This window comes from Heloderma suspectum, chromosome 3 (assembly GCF_057233095.1).
Source record: "Heloderma suspectum isolate Gila_16-S chromosome 3, 16-S_ref, whole genome shotgun sequence".
NCBI classification, from domain to species: Eukaryota; Metazoa; Chordata; class Lepidosauria; order Squamata; family Helodermatidae; genus Heloderma; species Heloderma suspectum.
The window spans coordinates 112,435,722-112,454,341 of NC_139460.1; the positions used below are offsets into that span (position 1 = coordinate 112,435,722).

The window sequence follows — 18,620 nt, forward strand, 5'->3', positions numbered from 1 at the left end:
GAATACAGGAAAGTATCGTCACAAGACTGGCTTTAGTTGAATCCTTTACTTGGTTTTACAGAGGCTACTTTTACTTCAGCTTTCTGAACCCCAAATACCTTGTTTTTGAACTACTTGTTAAGCACTCTATAGTTCTTATTTATGTGTTTTATTTAATGGATTTCTGTACTACCTTTCAGTGAAAATAATCAGGGCATTTTACAATAAAACAATTAAATAACAAAACTGCCTGTATGTTTTTAAAATGCTTTCTTTAAATGTTCCCTAACCAGGAAGATTTTATCTAGGGTTCATCTATTAAAACTGCCTGTTTTAATCTACTGTTTTAAGAATATGCTTATTTCTCTGATTGTGTGGCTATCAGAATAGTTGTTTCTAGTAAGAACAGGAGACAATAGACTCCTGGGTCCTGTTTCCATGACAATGGAGGAAGCTAATAGAGGAGTGTCGGATTTTTAAAAAGGAATCAACTTCGCTGAGATCAGGGCTCCATGAGCAGGTTCTCCAGAGCAGTAAAAATCGCTTCACAGAACATAATTCCTGGTGGGGGGTGGAATGAACGTCATCTGAGTGGCAGGGGCTGCTCAACCAATAAGAGAGGCTTCTCCCCTCTCCCTCACCCCTTTCTCCTTTCCCCTGAAAGTTAAGATGCACCTGCATTTCAGGAGCAAGCCTCATTGCGCACAGTGGGAGTTACTTCTGAGTAGACACACATATGCTTGTGCTGGGAAAGGGGGGGAGAACACAAAGAGGGAAACCAGCCCCCATTTTAACTCAAAGGACCTCATTGACCACAGTGGGAGTTACTTCTGAGGAGACAGTAATGGGTTTGTTGTGGGAAAGAGAACAGTAAACACAAAGACAGAAACCAGCCCCCATTTTAACCTGCAGGATCTCTATAATGAAGGGTCAAAGTTTCTTCCTAAGGCAATAAACCAAACAAAGGAGAATCGTAGCCTTGAGATCGCTCTATGCCTTGTCAATTGAGGGGGTTCTCTAAGTTCTGCGGGCATTAATAGGGTAAGCCTTATTTAGCACAATGGGAGGAAATACACCTTGACTGGGGTCACGGTGTAAGGCACACCCCTGAGCAGGGCTAGCATACCTGAGGTCAATGCAGGGGTTGGGGACACAGTAACTATACCAGGAAGAACCCAACTTGAGGAAAATAATTGGAATGTAATCAGTCTCAGGAAATCTGTTTCTTCCCTGATAAGTTCTGAAGTGGCTGCTGGATGGCCATGACATCATCTATCCCTAATGACCTCAACATGTAGCCAGCTCAGAGAAAATCGCTGGTGGAAACACACCCCTGTGTTATCCTGCCAACATGTGAATATAAACGACCTGAAAGCATCACGAAAGCTTGATTTTTCAGTGTTGTGTATACTTCTTTGTTGGAGAGATTGCCATTTCAGATTTGTTATCCTAAATTATCAGTCCCAATTTACTGCAGCAGGGAACCCTGAAGATGTTAGCCACACGGCATTGGTTTTGGTCTCATGTAATAAACACATTAGACCAAAACCAATGCCGTGTGGCTAACATCTTCAGGAATGTGTTTATCTCATGTAATAAACACATTCCCCTTCATGGATCACTGCCTTGTTGTGGCGAAGGGGCTTGCGTAACTCAGTGAAGCCATAAGCTATGCCGTGCAGGGCCACCCAAGACGGACAGGTCATGGCAGAGAGTTCTGACAAAATGTGGTCCACTGGAGAAGGAAATGGCAACCCACTCCAGTATTCTTGCCAAGAAAACCCCATGGAACGTATCACAAGGCTAAAAGAGATGACGCCGGAAGATGAGCCCCTCAGGTCGGAAGGTGTCCAATATGCTACTGGGGAAGAGCAGAGGGTATTTCCAAGTAGCGCCAGAAAGAGTGAAGCGGCTGGGCCAAAGCCGAAAGGACACTCAGCTGTGGATGTGTCTGGTGGTGAAAAGAAAGTCCGATGCGGTAAAGAACAATATTGTTTAGGAACCTGGAATGTAAGATCAATGAATCAAGGTAAGCTGGAGGTGGTCAAACATGAGATGGCAAGATTGAACATCGACATCTTGGGAATCAGCGAACTAAAATGGACAGGCCTGGGTGAATGTAATTCAGGTGACCATCATATCTACTATTGTGGGCAAGAATCCCTTAGAAGAAATGGAGTAGCACTCATAGTCAACAAAAGGCTGGGAAAAGCAGTACTGGGGTACAATCTTAAAAATGATAGAATGATCTCAGTACGAATCCAAGGCAAACCATTCAACATCACAGTAATTCAAGTCTATGCCCCAACCACTGAGGCCGAAGAAACTGAGGTTGATAGGTTCTATGAAGACCTACAACACCTTCTAGAACTAACACCAAAAAAAGATGTCCTCTTCATCATAGGGGATTGGAATGCTAAAGTAGGAAGTCAAGAAATCACCGGGATAACAGGCAGGCATGGCCTTGGTGTACAAAATGAAGCAGGACAAAAGCTAATAGAGTTTTGCCAAGAGAACATGCTGATCATAGCAAACACTCTTTTCCAACAGCACAAGAGGCGACTCTACACATGGACGTCACCAGATGGTCAATATCGAAATCAGATTGATTATGTCCTTTGCAGCCAAAGATGGAGAAGCTCCATACAGTCAGTAAAAACAAGACCTGGAGCTGACTGTGGCTCAGATCATGAGCTGCTTCTTGCAAAATTTCGGCTTAAATTGAAGAACGTCGGGAAAACCACTAAACCGTTCAGGTATGACCTAAATCATATCCCTGATGAATATACAGTGGAGGTGAGGAATAGATTTCAGGGATTAGACCTGATAGACAGAGTGCCTGAGGAACTATGGACGGAGGTCCGTAACATTGTTCAGGAGGCAGCAACGAAATCCATCCCAAAGAAAAAGAAATGCAAGAAAGCCAAGTGGCTGTCTGATGAGGCTTTACAAGTAGCTCACGAAAGAAGGGAAGCGAAAAGCAAGGGAGAAAGGGGAAGATATACCCAACTGAATGCAGAGTTCCAGAGAATAGCAAGGAGAGACAAGAAGGCCTTCTTAAATGAACAATGCCAAGAAATCGAGGAAAACAACAGAATGGGAAAGACTAGAGATCTCTTCAAGAAAATTGGGAGATCTCAAGGGAACGTTTTGTGCAAAGACGGGCATGATAAAGGACAAAGAAGGCAGGGACCTAACAGAAGCAGATGAGATTAAGAAGAGGTGGCAAGAATACACAGAAGAACTATACAGGAAAGATCTGAATGTCCCTGATAGCCATGATAGTGCGCTCACTGAACTTGAGCCGGACATCCTCGAGAGTGAAGTCAAGTGGGCCTTAGGAAGCATTAGTAACAACAAAGCTAGCGGAGATGACAGTCTTCCAGCCGAGCTATTTAAAATCCTAAAAGATGATGCTGTTAAAGTGCTGCATTCAATATGCCAACAAATCTGGAACACTCAACAGTGGCCACAAGACTGGAAAAGGTCAGTTTACATTCCAATTCCAAAGAAGGGCAACGCCAAAGAGTGTTCAAACTACCGCACAATTGCGCTCATTTCACATGCCAGCAAGGTGATGCTCAAAATCCTACAAGCTAGGCTTCAGCAGTATGCGAACCGAGAAGTACCGGAAGTACAAGCTGGATTTAGAAGAGGCAGAGGAACTAGAGATCAAATCGCCAACATTCGCTGCATCATGGAGAAAGCAAGAGAATTCCGGAAAAACGTCTATTTCTGCTTCATTGACTACGCTAAAGCCTTTGATTGTGTGGATCACAACAAACTGTGGCAAATTCTTAAAGTGATGGGAGTACCAGACCACCTTACCTGTCTCCTGAGAAACCTGTACGAGGGTCAAGAAGCAACAGTAAGAACCAGACATGGAACAACCGATTGGTTCAAAATTGGGAAAGGAGTACGACAAGGCTGCATATTGTCACCCTGCTTATTTAACTTATATGCAGAGTACATCATGAGAAATGCTGGGTTGGATGAATCAGAGGTCGGAATTAAGATTGCTGGGAGAATTATCAACAACCTCCGATATGCAGACGATACCACCCTAATGGCAGAAAGCGAAGAGGATCTCAAGAGCCTCTTGTTGAGGGTGAAAGAGGAGAGTGCAAAAGCTGGTTTGAAACTCAACATTAAAAAAACGAAGATCATGGCATCTGGCCCCATCACTTCCTGGCATATAGAAGGGGAAGAAATGGAAGCAGTGACAGATTTTACTTTCTTGGGCTCCAAGATCACTGCAGACGGTGACTGTAGCCATGAAATTAAAAGACGCTTGCTCCTTGGGAGGAAAGCTATGGCCAACCTAGACAGCATAGTAAGAAGCAGAGACATCACCTTGCCGACAAAGGTCCGTCTAATCAAAGCTATGGTTTTCCCAGTAGTAATGTATGGCTGTGAGAGCTGGACTATAAGGAAGGCTGAGCGCCGAAGAATTGATGCTTTCGAACTGTGGTGCTGGAGAAGACTCTTACGAGTCCCCTGGACTGCAAGGAGGTCAAATCAGTCCATCCTAAAGGAAATCAACCCTGAGTGCTCATTGGAAGGACAGATAATGAAGCTGAAGCTCCAATATTTTGGCCACCTAATGCGAAGAGAAAACTCCCTGGAAAAGACCCTGATGCTGGGAAAGACTGAAGGCAAAAGGAGAAGGGGACAGCAGAGGATGAGATGGCTAGATAGCATCACGGATGCAATGAATATGAACTTGAGCATGCTCTGGGAGAGAGCACAGAACAGGAAGGCCTGGCGTGCTATGGTCCATGGGGTCACGAAGAGTCGGACACGACTGAACGACTGAACAACAACAACAACAATAAACACATTACTGTTTACTTGCCATGAATTCTCAATTCTATATCTTGTGTGCCCGAAGTAATGGCTACTCTGAAGCATAACTTTGCATTCTAGCTTTTCCCAGGGCTTTTCCCCCCTCTTCCTTCCTCTAACAAACAAGACTGAAAGAACTTTGTAGGTCAGGTTAGGGATAGAGAACCCTTTTCAGCCAATAGTTGCATTCCTCTGTGGCTAACGTTCCACTGGCCACATGTCAGATAACCTGGTCCCAAGTTGTTCAGGGCTTTATATGGCATGAAGAAAAATTTGAACTTGGCTCATATGCACCCAGTACAGATGTGTCAACACCGATGTAATACTGGTATCCCAGCAGCATCCTGGCTGCCACATTCTGCACCAGCTGCCACTCCCAGCTCCATAGCCCCACATAAAACACATTACAGTAATCTACAGTTATCTGCAAAAAGTACTACAAATTGCTGAAAAAAGTATCTGGAAGCATTATTAGTAGTTTATACCTTAACCTGTAAACATTCTGATTTGCTGTTGAAATGGATTTTTAATCTGATGGGTGCTGTTATTTCTTTTTTATTGATTTTTTTTATTGGATGTGTGTTTAAATGCTGAGTTTTTGTTTTATCTGTATTGTTAGTTGCCTTGAGTACTAATTTTAGTGGAAAAGTGGGCTATAAATTTAATTAATAAATAATAAAAACTGCTAGAAGCCACAACAAAGGGGGGAGTTAATAACTCCCCTTTCTGGACTAGCTAGAGACTCAGGGAAGTGTTGAAAAGGTGGAGGACACTGCAAAGGGTCATTTCAACACTTAAAAGTGAGAGGATTGCATTGCCAAGGGGGAGATATTGTCCCCCCCCCTTGGTTCACTTTGTTCACCTCCCTCCCCCCATTTTCAGTGCTTCTGAATTGTGCTACTGGGTCCCTCCTTTATCTTATTATTTCTCCCCTGGTCCTCACAACCATGCACAAATTAGCCTGGATGCAGCCTCAGCTTGTCAATTTCCTTGTATGTAACCTACTCAGCTTTGGGGCTCCCTTTGACAGCTGAAATATACAAGGAAATTGACTAAGCAAGACTACCCATATTACAAAGGGGGGTTATTTTTTTTTTTTATTTAATTTCTATACCGCCCAATAGCCGAAGCTGTCTGGGCGGTTCACAAAAACTAAAACCAAACAACACACAATAAAATAATTTAAAATATATAGAACATTAAAACCACAATATAACAATACAACCACAATAAAACCTAGCAGCAGTACAGGAGTTTAAAATACAGATTTAAAACAGCAAAGATAAAAATTTAGAAAGCTAAAATGCCTGGGAAAATAAAAAGGTCTTCACCTGGCGCCGAAAAGAGTACAATGTAGGCGCCAGGCGAACCTCACTAGGGAGCTCATTCCAGAGCCGGGGTGCCACAACAGAAAAAGCCCACCTCCTAGTAGCCACCCGCCTCACTTCCTTTGGCAGGGGCTCACGGAGAAGGGCCGCTGATGATGATCTTAAGGTCCGGGCAGGCACATATGGGAGGAGGCGATCCTTCAGGTAACCTGGCCCCAAGCCGTTAAGGGCTTTGAATGTTAACACCAGCACTTTGAATCGGGCCCGGAAATGGACTGGCAGCCAGTGCAGCTGGAAAAGTACTGGCGTAATATGAGCTCGCAGGCCAGTCCCTGTTAACAATCTTGCTGCCCTATTTTGGACCAGCTGAAGTTTCCGGACCGTTTTCAAAGGCAGCCCCACGTATAACGCATTGCAGTAATCCAGACGACAAGTTATCAGAGCATGGATAACTGTAGCTAGGCTATCTCTGTCCAGATAAGGGCGTAGTTGGTATACCAGCCTAAGCTGATAAAAAGTGCTCCGTGCCACTGAGTTCACCTGTGCCTCAAGTGACAGTTCTGGATCCAAGAGCACCCCCAAACTACGAACCTGATCCTTTAGGGGGAGTGCAACCCCCTCCAGAACAGGTTGAATATCACCTAGCCGGGCAGATGAACCACCCACTAACAGTACCTCCGTCTTGTCTGGATTGAGTTTCAGTTTATTAGCCCTCATCCAGTCCATTACCATGCCCAGGCACTGGTTCAGAACAGCCACTGCCTCACCTGGGTTTGATGAGAAAGAGAGGTAGAGCTGGGTGTCATCCGCATATTGATGGCACCTCAGCCCACACCTCCGGATAACCTCCCCCAGCGGTTTCATGTAGATGTTAAACAGCATGGGGGATAGAATAGAGCCCTGTGGAACCCCATGGCACAATTGCCATGGCACAGAGCAATAATCCCCCAGCACCACCTTCTGGAATCGGCCATCCAAGTAGGAGCGGAACCACTGTAGTGCAGTGCCTCCAACTCCCAACCCAGACAACCTATCCAGAAGGATACCATGGTCGATGGTATCGAAAGCCGCTGAGAGGTCCAGGAGAATCAACAGGGTCGCACTCCCCCTGTCCCTCTCCCGGCAGAGGTCATCCCACAAGGCGACCAAGGCAGTTTCCATTCCAAAACCAGGCCTGAAGCCCGATTGAAATGGATCTAGATAATCCGTTTCATTCAAGAGTGCCTGGAGCTGTCCTACAACCACCCGCTCAAGCACCTTGCCCAGGAAGGGGATGTTGGCCACTGGCCTATAATTGTTAACATCCTCTGGGTCCAGGTTAGGCTTTTTCAGGAGTGGTCTAATTACTGCCTCTTTTAAAGCGGCAGGCACCACTCCCTCTCTCAAGGAGGAATTTACAACCTCCTGGACCCAGCCGGACAACCCCTCCTTGTTTGATTTAATAAGCCATGAAGGGCAAGGGTCAAGCACACAAGTGGTCGATCGGACTTGGCCAAGCACCTTGTCTGCATCCTCAGGCCTCAGTAACTGAAACTCATCCAATAAAACTGGACCAGACGGTGCTCTGAACGCCTCTACCAATGGAACTGTATTAATCGTGGTGTCCAATTCATGACGAATCTGAGCGACTTTATCCTCAAAGTGCCGCGCAAACTCATCACAGCGTGCCACCGAGGGTTCCACCATCTCTCTCCCTGGCCCAGAATGTAACAGGCCACGAACCACTCGGAAAAGCTCCGCCGGGCGACACTGAGAAGATGCAATGCTGGTGGAAAAGAACTGTCTCTTTGCCACCCTCACCGCCACAGAGTAGGCTCGATAGTGGGCTCTTACCTGTGTTTGGTCAGACTCAGCACAAGTTTTCCTCCACCTGCGTTCTAGCCGTCTCCCCTCTTGCTTCATTGCCCTCAGCTCAGGTGTATACCAAGGAGCTGGCCGGGCTCTGCTCAGAGGGAGAGGGCGCTTGGGCGCGATCGTGTCAACCGCCCGAGTCATCTCTGCATTCCACAGAGCAACCTGGGCTTCGACAGGAGCACCAGCCATACCAGCAGGAAAATCCCCCAGAGCCCTCTGGAATCCATCGGAATCCATTAATCTCCGGGGGCGGACCATTTTAATAGGTCCCCCACCCTTGCAGAGGGGGAAGGCTGCCAGGAGTCTAAACCTCAGCAGGAAGTGATCTGACCATGACAAAGGGACAGATGTTAATTCCTCCACTTTCAGATCACCATCCTCCTGCCCAGTTGAGAAAACCAGATCAAGCATGTGTCCTTTTATATGCGTTGGGCCGATGACATGTTGGGACAGCCCCATGGTCGTCATGGCGGCCATGAAGTCCTGAGCCGCCCCGGATACAGCGGCCTCGGCATGGAAGTTGAGATCCCCCAGGACCATCATCCTGGGGGTCCTCAACACCAAGTCCGAGACCACCTCCGTCAGCTCAGGCAGGGAGTCTGATGGGCAGCGGGGTGGGCGGTACACCAACAGAATCCCTAATCTGTCCCGGGTACCCAACACAAGGTACAGACACTCAAGATCTGCACTCGAATGAGCAGGAAGCCTGGAGAGGGAGATTGAATTCCTATAGACCACGGCAACCCCCCCTCCCCGACCATCAAGTCGGTGTTGGTGCTGCACTGAGTACCCAGGAGGGCACAGCTGGGAGAGAGTGACCCCTCCCAGTTCCCCCACCCAGGTCTCAGTAATACATGCCAGGTCAGCCCCTTCATCCACAATCAAATCATGGATGAGGGAGGTCTTATTTTGGGCCGACCTGGCATTCAGCAGCAGCACCACCAGACCCGAGGGCAGACTGGTAAGGCTGCCAGGAACCATCAGGTTGGGGGAAGAACCAGAAGAGGGGACAGCTGTAAGGTGTCTAGCCCCTCTTCTCCTCAGCTGGCCTGTTAATCCCCCAACGCCATACCTCCCCCTGCCCGTGACCACAGTTATGGTGGCACCTCCCCCACCCCCTGAGTTGTCCAATAGTCAGAATTTTTAAATTCTGAACACCTTTGCATACTCCCAAAAACACCCCCAGTATTTTTTTAATGTGGTAATGGTCCCTCCAAAGTGCCACATGGGCCTCAGTGGAGGGGCAGTCACTGGCAAGAGAGGCTGGAGGCTGAAGGCAGCACTGGAGAGATCACAAAGAGTGGCATGGGCTTTTTTTGCCATTCTTGCCAAGTAGTTATAGGGATGTCGGAGAATTTCTCCATGAATCTCTGGGAGGCTGAATGCTTACGCATTCGGCCTCCTGAAATTGGTGGAGAAATGGTCCGCCCCCCGCCCCCCCCCCCCGGGATGGGACTTACCTTTGTCGAATGTCCCTGGTGGCGGCGGCTCCCGGCGGTGGTTCAGCGGCGGCGGCGGCCGGTCTTCTGACCGGCTGCCACCGCCACCATTTCCAAGTAAAAGATTTACGTAGCCTATCACGGCTAGATTTTCAAAAAACACCGTGATAGGCTACGTAAATGTTTACGTAGCCTATCACGGCTGACTTTGGGGGGGGGATTTTTTTTGGAAGGAAGACTATGAAAAGCCTTCCCCATTAATGAACAGAGAAGAGAAAATCAATTTTTTTTTTAATTCACTGTTGTCTTGGGTTTTGTTTTGTTTTATGTTACTTTTTCCCCTTTTTTAAAAATATCCATTAACAGTGTATTTCCATTCTATTATTGTAGCTTGATTATACTCTTTACAGTTGGATCTCATTTCTCCCATAGATCTAAAGTCAGCTTAGCATCACAGAAAGTCCTTGGTTTCTTTGTGCGTGGAAGTAAGGCAAGCCCTCTCCCTGCTTCAACACTTTTGCCTGAGCAAAGGCTGTACTTGCCAGTGGTGTGCTAGCAAGTGCATTTGTGAGTTCCTTGTGTGCAACTTTATTTCTTTTGGGGTTATAGTCAGAGCAAGGAGGAGTGATGCTTAAAGTCAATTATAGTTTGCAGCTATGGTCAATTCATAGTCACGAATGACTTCCTTTTGGAAAATTGTAATACAATTTTCAAGTCAACATTTGCTTTCATTTCTTATGCTATATTATATGTTCTTTATATTTGGCATATATAGAAAGCGATTGCTAATGACGTTGATGGAGTAGAAAAAAACAGACCTTCAGAAAGGTTTTACTTGAGGTAGATCTGTCTTCATCAGTTGAAGTCGCCTTATGATTTGTATGTATTTATATCGCTGACCATGTAATTTGGTATACTACAAAATTTAATGCAATTTGACATACACAATGGATAGAAAGCTAAGGGAGCAATCCTATGGCTGCTAGACAGCAGCTAGATGGCCATAGAATATGGCGTTTTCCGGGAACCGACCTTGGAGCCCACGCTCTGAGGTTGGTTCCCAGAGAACTGACCTCCCCACACTTCCATGCTGCCTTGGGGGAAGTGCAGAACAGCCCTGTCCTCCACGCTCACAAGAGGAGCATGGAGCAGCCAGAAAGGGGCATGCCTGGGGGAATTCTGGGTGGAGAGAGAGCAATGAAGTTGACTGCTCCTCTTCCATCTTCCTTGTAACTCTCTGACCATGTCTGATGATCACCGCAACCCAGCGTAGCTCATTTAAAGCATGGTGGGTTGCGGCATATGCCCGTGGCCTTTTTGAATATTCAACCCCCAGCGGAGGCTTGCCATGGTTTGTTGCATCATCCGAACCTGAGCAACAAGGGTTGTTTGAAGGTTAAATAACCTGCAAATAACCCATGAGGGGTATGTGTGTGTGTGTGTGTCTGTGTGTGTGTAAGAGAGAGAGAGATTATAGGTGAAATTCTGACACCTTAACTATGTTGTTTTTGTCCTGACTTTGTTCCTCAAAAGCATTTAGCTGTCTGATCGTGGTAGGTCCCCAGGATTGTGTGCAGGATCTAACTACAAAGTATTGAAGCCCACATGATACTTCAGCAAAACGTAATATTCTTTGCCTGATACTGGCTATTTTAGGGAACGAAATGTTTATATTGTACATATTTCTTTCTTTATTGCTTTCTAATGCAGTGTGTTTCCTGCAGATAGTATGAGTAAATTAGGGAGCAAGCCCTAATAGGGCATGTGACAAAGTATATATTTGGAGGCCAATTTCCAAATGAGTTTATCTATATTGAAATGAAGAGAGTCATAGTTTCCCGTCACTTTGCAAAGTTTGTTAGTATGTTTAAGCTTCAAGCTTCATAGCAACTTTCTGTGGTGTGTTGAAGTTCTGTGGTCTGTTTTAAATTGCTGAAAAGCTTCTTGGCTATAAATACATTATTAGAAAGGTTAGAGAGTGGTCAGGGTGTTTGGGATCATACTTGTCACCACCTGGCGTTTTCTGGGATGACTGTTAATCAGGCTAATGCCAGTTAATTATGGCTTTTTATCTTTTGCACGTTTCATACAGATCCATCTTGTGTAGGTATTTCATATTTTAAAGGACTTTTTCCTGAATATCTTAAGCATGATGATCACTGGTAATGTTTTGGTGGACTATGGAGAGAGATGGACATACAAAATCCAGATGTGACAAATTCAAATGTGATGGATTGCAATAGCAGCCGGGGGCTGAGTTAACAGCCTTCTTAATTTGTTCCAGCTCAGTGGCTGTGGGATCACTCAGTCTTCTGGTTGAATAGTTACAATAATGCTAGGTGTATTTGCTTTATTTTCTTATAATATGCATAGTCTGCATCTTAAAATGTACCCTGTGTTTCACTGCATTCACAGATGCAAGAAAATGAGTCTGACTGCTCTGCCTCAGTCTATTAAGACTTTACCTTTCTAACAGCTCAAACAAGACTGGTTGCCTATCTCCTTCCCTTATATCCCATAAAGCTCTAAATGGCTAGGTACGGTATGTCTTTTTTAGGTTCAAAATATTAAGGTGTATATTTTAATTAATTAGCTTATTTTACACCTTGATACTCTACCCTTCCAGTTTAAAAGGATGCCCAAGGTGGCTAACAATAAAATACTAAATTTAAAAAAAAATCAGCTAAATCCAGTCCAGGATAAATCAACAAAATCATAACATAGCAGCAGCAAGAGAAAACCATATAAAATCATCCCTTCCCCATCAAAAGCTTTCTGGATCAGGAATATTTTAACCATTTCGTGAGGGAGAGGAGGGAGGGGATCCAGTAGACAACTGAAGCATGAGCATCCTGCTCCTTTCCCCAAAAGGGTCAGGCCCTTGAAAGTGTTCCAGTCATATGGTCCCAAAGGCCTGAGATGTTTGTGTGAACACAAAAAGTGTACTTGCAAAGCACCCTTAGCCTCCTTTCCCATCCCCAAGGCCCTAAATACTTTGGGATGGTCAGGAGAAGAGTGCAGAGGTGGCAGGCTTTCCCTAGGACACTACCACTCTGAGAACCACCTCTCCCCAGGAGAAATGACACCTGGATGCTCCTCTCCATTTGCTCCTTCTCATGTTACAAGGTAAGTTTATTATGCTTTGGGGGAAGGGGAGACAATAGCTCACATAATGTTTCTATTGTTGCTGTTGCTGCTGTTAACATTGCTGTTGGTTTTATTGTTGGTTTTATTTTTTTATATTTTTATCACTTTTAATATTTTAATTGTTTTTATGTATTTTATTGTTGTAAGCCACCTTTCTGCCCTGAAAGGCGGCCAAGAAATATTTTAAATACATAATAAGCTTGGCTTTGTGAGTGGTGCTGTGCTCATCTTGATCCTGGTCAAATGCTCATGATACCCCTAAGATGGACCTCCTGGGGAGAAAGAACTCTCTCCAGAAACTATTGGGAGTGATTGAAATCACCAAAGGGCAGATGTTTCATGCAGCCAGTAACAAAGCTGTTTTCTTTATCAATTGTACTTGGAAAGCAGTCTTCAAGGGCAGCCCTCACAGAGCACATTACAGTAATCTAATCTGTACATTACAAAGGAATGTGGCAGTGACAAGAAGATTTGCATTTTCTAGGACAGGGTGTAACAGGTAAACTGATGATTAAATACTCCTGACAGCAGGGGGATCCAGAGAGCATCCAAAACAACTTCTGTCTGTATACCTGAACTTTAAGGGAAGAGTCAACTCACCATCCAGAACAGATACCCCACACAACACACACACACAATTCAGAAGCACCTCCCACCATCAATATATTAGTCTTAAGTGGCTTAAATTCCAGTTTATTCACTTTCACCAAAGTCACTACTGCCCCATTCCTGACCCAATCCAAAATGAGACAATTGTTGGTAGTATTGAAAGCCACTGAGAGAATCAGAACAGGGTTGCTCCTCACCCTGTCAGTCTCTTGCTGTAGGTAGTCAGCTAGAGAGATCAAGGCCCTCTTACACAAAACCTAGCTTAAAGCCAGACAGATAAGTGGTGCCACCCCAGAAGCAAATGGAGTCAGGCTACCCTCACACATTTAGATAGATATCTAAGGACATAATGGAGACAGGGCAGTAGTATGTTTAAACACCTGGGTCTAATGCAGCCTTCCCCAAGTTCAGATGCTAAAGATTTCAACTCCCATCAGCCCCAGTCAGCATGGCCCATGGTCAGGAATGCTGGGAGTTGTAGTCTAAAACATCTGGAGGGTACCAGGTTGGGCAAAGCTAGTTTCTTTTCTGAACTGATGTTGCATGGGATCCTATTCTAGTTAAGATGGGAAGGCCAGACACATGGACAGCTGAAACTCAAAAGTTCCTGACTGTTTTTAAGTGTGGGTTTTAAATATAGAGTTTTGAAGCTAACACTCAGATATGGCCGGGGGCGGCGGGTGGGACTGACCAAAATGTTTCATCCATCTCTTTCCTATGGAAGGACAAGAAATATGTAATACTCTTTCTTGTATGGGTTGGATGTTTCTCTTTGGGAATCTTCACACAAGCACAAGAAATTGTATAGTAATTTGAGAAGGTTGACTACTTAACAGCATCCCACAACTGTTTTGTTCAAGCCAACTGATTTTTTAATAAACTAGAATAGCTTTTAATAGTAAAGAAATTGCCCTGTAAAGCACACAAATTAGCTTTATGTGCTATGAGATTATATAAAATGAAGGATTGGGTAGAAATACTTTCATGTAAATGTATGATTGCTCTAGCACCTGATGGATCATGACCCAGAACTGCATTTCATACCATCTAGGTGGGTTGCACAAGTAACACTAGTGTTGCTTTCTTCTGAGGGAGATGGGTGGAAGATAGATGAAGATATCTAGCTAAAATTATCAAGTTGATTGAATGTGAGAAATATATAATAGTTTGGATCCAGACTTAGTTATGCTTGAAATAGACCCATTGAAATCAATGGGACTTAGGTTAGTCATGACTAACTTAAATCCCATTAATTACAGTGGATCTACTCTAAGCCTGGATTGATCCCAGTATGCTGGCTTTGGCTTGGAAATCCTTCCCAGTAATATGTGGTGTTGACTTGGTTAAGTTCTGGGAACCATGTCATATTTTAAACTTTTTGGAAGCAGAATCTGCTTTTTTCCACTGGCAAAAAGAGGATTCCTGGCTTGAAATCAACTGCCACTTCCTGATTAATCATATTCTTTTTTCCCTTCCTGTTCTCAGATATAATGTGGCTCAAAGTTTAATTCTGATCCAACGATGATAAATTGAATCTTTGCAATAATGCACATGAACTACCTGTGCATTTTTAGAAGTAATATTTTAATTTAAATAATGTTTTATTAGTAGTAATTAAGGCTTTGCAAGTCTATTTACTGCTTTCTTCAGTGGTTACTAGAAGTAATATTGCTTAATCAGTGGTCATAAGTTCTGTGATTACAGTTGAGGTGTAATTTTAAAAAACAAATTAACCCAACACTATGATAGTAAATAGGAATATATAGAATGTTTATTTGCAGGTTCCAAAACATATGTGATGCCCTCACTTGTTCTTGCCTGCCATTGCAAAGCAGGTAAAACCGAGGTATGTAGCCATGAGCAACTTCCTTTTTTAGAGGAAAAATGATATGCTGCCAGAAAGTTAGAGTATAGACAGTGGCACAGAATCACTCCTCGCCTGAAGCTCAGGCAGCGATGTGGCTATAAGGAGACTCTTCAGCCCAGGTGCTTAGCCACAGGGACCCAAAGGTTTCTATCTATACTTACAGAGCATCATATAAACACTGTTCAGTAAAGCAGACCAGTGTTGTTGCTCTTTAAAAATGGGTATTGGAGTGTTTTCCCTTGCAAGTATCGGTAAGCCTTTTCTCATATTTTTTGAATTCCATTTGTTGTTGAATTTGAACATTAGCAAATAGAACTTCTAAAATTTTATATGCTGTAATTTTCTTGGCATTTTACTGTTGTTCAACATGCCTGTGTGTGTGTTGATTTAACTGCATTCCAGCTTAGTCATGTTGCTTATGCATCTTGGTTCCTATAGTTTTTGTTTTGATTTTGTTTTCCTTTTGGGTTCTCCTTTGTTTGCAGCATTTAGTCATGTTAGAAGTATATTCTGTCTTTGACTGCAATGTAATTATGCTTTTATTGTAACTATTTAGTTCTTGAAATAGTAGATTATGTTACTGCCTGATTTTGGAACTTCCAATTTATCTTTTGAAACTGAAGACAGACTCAGGGCAAAACAGACATTATTTTAAAGACAAAAGCTGCTCACTTTCTTTCACTCTAGAGTAGACATGGGGTGGGGCAATCCAGATTGAGACCCTAGTGTCACTATTTTGGGATAGAAATTGCAGGCACAGGTCCCCAGACCTGGCTCAGGCACATAGTGGGGGGGGAGGGTCAAAGCCCCCCCTAACCCCTATGCTAGGGTGCCAATCTGGATTGGGCTCCCTGTGCCAACTCTAGAGTAAAAATTGAAGCTACATCTTTAAAGTTATGTCTGTTTTGTCCCTTAGTAGAAATATCACATGGAGTAGTTGAGCCTGAATTATAGGAAAGGATAGGTTGTATTCATATTTTAATTAAAGTCATACAAATGAACAGTGGTATTTTTTCTCTTTGACAGAAGAGACAACCTTGCTCTCTGCTGGGGCTAGTGTAGGGTTTTATCAGTTAAAATATACTTTAAAAGAAGTCAAAATTCCCAAAATATCACTTAAAACAGATTTTATTGTTTGCTACATCGTATTTGTTTGCTTTCTAGCTACAGCTTTCTCTAAGAACTTGGTTTAATGGAAACATGTATCACTGACTGCAGTAGAAGGATGAGTTCTTGAAAGCAAGTGACAATGCTTACATTATTCTTTCCTTTATTCTGGTTCCTTTAATCCTGAGAGAGAGAAGGGTGGGGGAGGGAAGAAAAGACTAAATTAAAACCAGATTCTTACAGAAACCTTATCATGATTGCTAGTGTTGCTTATTTAATCCAGTGAAATGCAAATCACTGTAATGCCCAAATAAATGCATTTTAATATTCCATTTTTAGGTTAAAGGTATAAGCCAGGGTCTCTGCTGCCACAAGCAGCATGTTGTTAAATCTTTCTGTTGGGTTTGCTGTTTCCATGTTTATATAGAGGCAGGCCCTTGGAAACTTGCTGCAGTTTTGTGCTATTTCAAAGATGGGTGTCAAATTGTGTTTGGAGGTAGATTTATTTTCATCTGAAACATAAAGTGATATATCCCTTGTTAGTGGAAAAGACTGTTTGAACTGGTACGGCTAATACTGGAATTAGTTTTCACACAGAAGTTTTAATGATTCAAATTAGATTAATTTAAAGGTTTGGAAGTTAGTTGGGAATAGATTTTGGAGGCACCCTTTCACCTGTGCTTAATTTGAAAGATACAGGATAGCCATGTTGTCCTTCCATGGATCTGGTCAATAAGATAACTTTTGTTTGGCCAGTTCCAGTGGGTAAAAGCATATGCAACCTTCAGGATGCCCCTGGAAACCCCTGCTGGTTTTCAAGGGGACAAACCATTCTTGTTGTTTTGCCACAGACAATCATGGTTATTTTTCTGGGATGTATCTCAGAGTGAGGGTGTCATTTGACACATGTGGGTAATAAATGGACTCTGATTTTTCGAAGCTCTTCTATAGCTAAGGTAAGAATAGAGGGACAGCTAAATATTCTCAAATGATCTGTTTTTAAATTAACATTTTGGACACAGTAAACTTTGCATATCACATGTAAGTAGTATACCATAGAACAATAGTGTAATACTACAGTAATGCGTCCTTACCACTTCCTCTTGCTTGGTCTTGTCAGCCGGTGGCCATGATTCAAGAGGTGTATCTGGGATCAGTGGAGGCAGTGGCTGAATTGGATACATTGGCTGGTTAGGATTCCCTGGTTGCTGAGGGTGCATTGGCTGATTTGGGTTCCCTGGTTGATGGGGGTGCATTGGGTACTCTCCCGCATGTGGTGGAGGTGGATGTTGGACTGGTCCTGCGTGAGCTGGTTGATAGTGTGGCATTAATGTATTTTGTCCAGTCATTGGCCCAAATGAGTTATGCCCAGGCTGCTGCATGTGTGGATTCAGAGGTGGCTGCTGTGGCTGCATTTGATGGAGAGGTGGGTGCATGGGATGGAGCCCTTGAAAGTGAGTTTGGTGCATCACTGGCCCTGCACTGTGGTGCATCCATCCTCCCATGGGCTCATAGCCATAACGTGGATACTAATAAGAGGAAAGGAATTAAGATTGGTTAGGGGGATTTATATAGTGATGACTAAAAATCAGTGAACATGCCAAAGAGGCAGCTAGTTTAAGCTATTGTTGAACAAGTATCTGTATATTATGATATTCTAGAAACACCACGTTGGGACCCTGAGTATTAAGACATATTTACTCAGCCATTTAAAGTACAGTGACTGTGGGCTATGCTACATCTTTCTACTAGATCTGCATATTGAGAGAGTTATTGTTTGATCCGGTGTTAATTGCACCAGCCCCAAGTTTCCTGCCTATGTCTCCTTCTGCTGTGTCATTGTTGTGCTTTGCCATACTAATACACATTGTGACAGATGCATTATCACAACCATTAAGTATACTGGCACAGCTTCAGGGAGATACAAATGTGGAGGAAGGGCAAGAGAATATAATTCTAAATTGAGCCAGCTCAGGTCTCACATCAGAGCCTCTGGATCTGTTTAAGGGGCAAGCCCAGGTATTCAGAATGGAGACTGGAGCTGGATCAGTTGGAACCATAAACCATTGTGGCACCTGGGTTTTGTTCTTGAGGGAAGGCAGGGTTTGGTGAACTGGAAAGGATATCTCAGTCTCCCCCCTGGATTTTTTTCCTAATCCTGAAATTATTTTTGTGGCAATATGTTATATATAGCTATATTTCTGGCATGCTTAATAGAATTCTGCTTGCCCTGCATGCACTTTAAATTTGTTTTACATTCATTTTATTTATTAAAATATTTATGAATCATAAATATTCATAAAATATATGAATCACCTTGCTTCCCTCAATACAATAAATAGAATCTCATATCAAGATAATCAAATTAATAACAGAACAATCACCTTTAAACCAACCAGAGAGCAGAATGAAACAATTTAAAAACCATCAAACTCCAACCTAAAC

The 18,620-nt window shown here is 43.5% G+C and overlaps 2 protein-coding genes across 5 annotated transcripts in view; one reads left to right on the top strand and one right to left on the bottom strand.

Annotated features, from left to right (window-relative positions):
• Positions 1–18,620, top strand: part of ARHGAP6 (Rho GTPase activating protein 6) — a 311,607-nt gene that overhangs the window by 191,517 nt on the left and 101,470 nt on the right. The window lies entirely within an intron of this gene.
• Positions 16,183–18,620, bottom strand: part of AMELX (amelogenin X-linked) — a 41,124-nt gene continuing 38,686 nt past the window's right edge. The window contains exons 6-7 of the mRNA XM_084844211.1: positions 17,270–17,704; positions 16,183–16,358 (exon numbers count right to left, since the gene is read on the bottom strand). Of these exons, the coding sequence (XP_084700337.1) occupies positions 16,353–16,358; positions 17,270–17,704 (441 nt within the window). The 3' untranslated portion in view covers positions 16,183–16,352. The remainder of the gene's footprint in view (positions 16,359–17,269; positions 17,705–18,620) is intronic.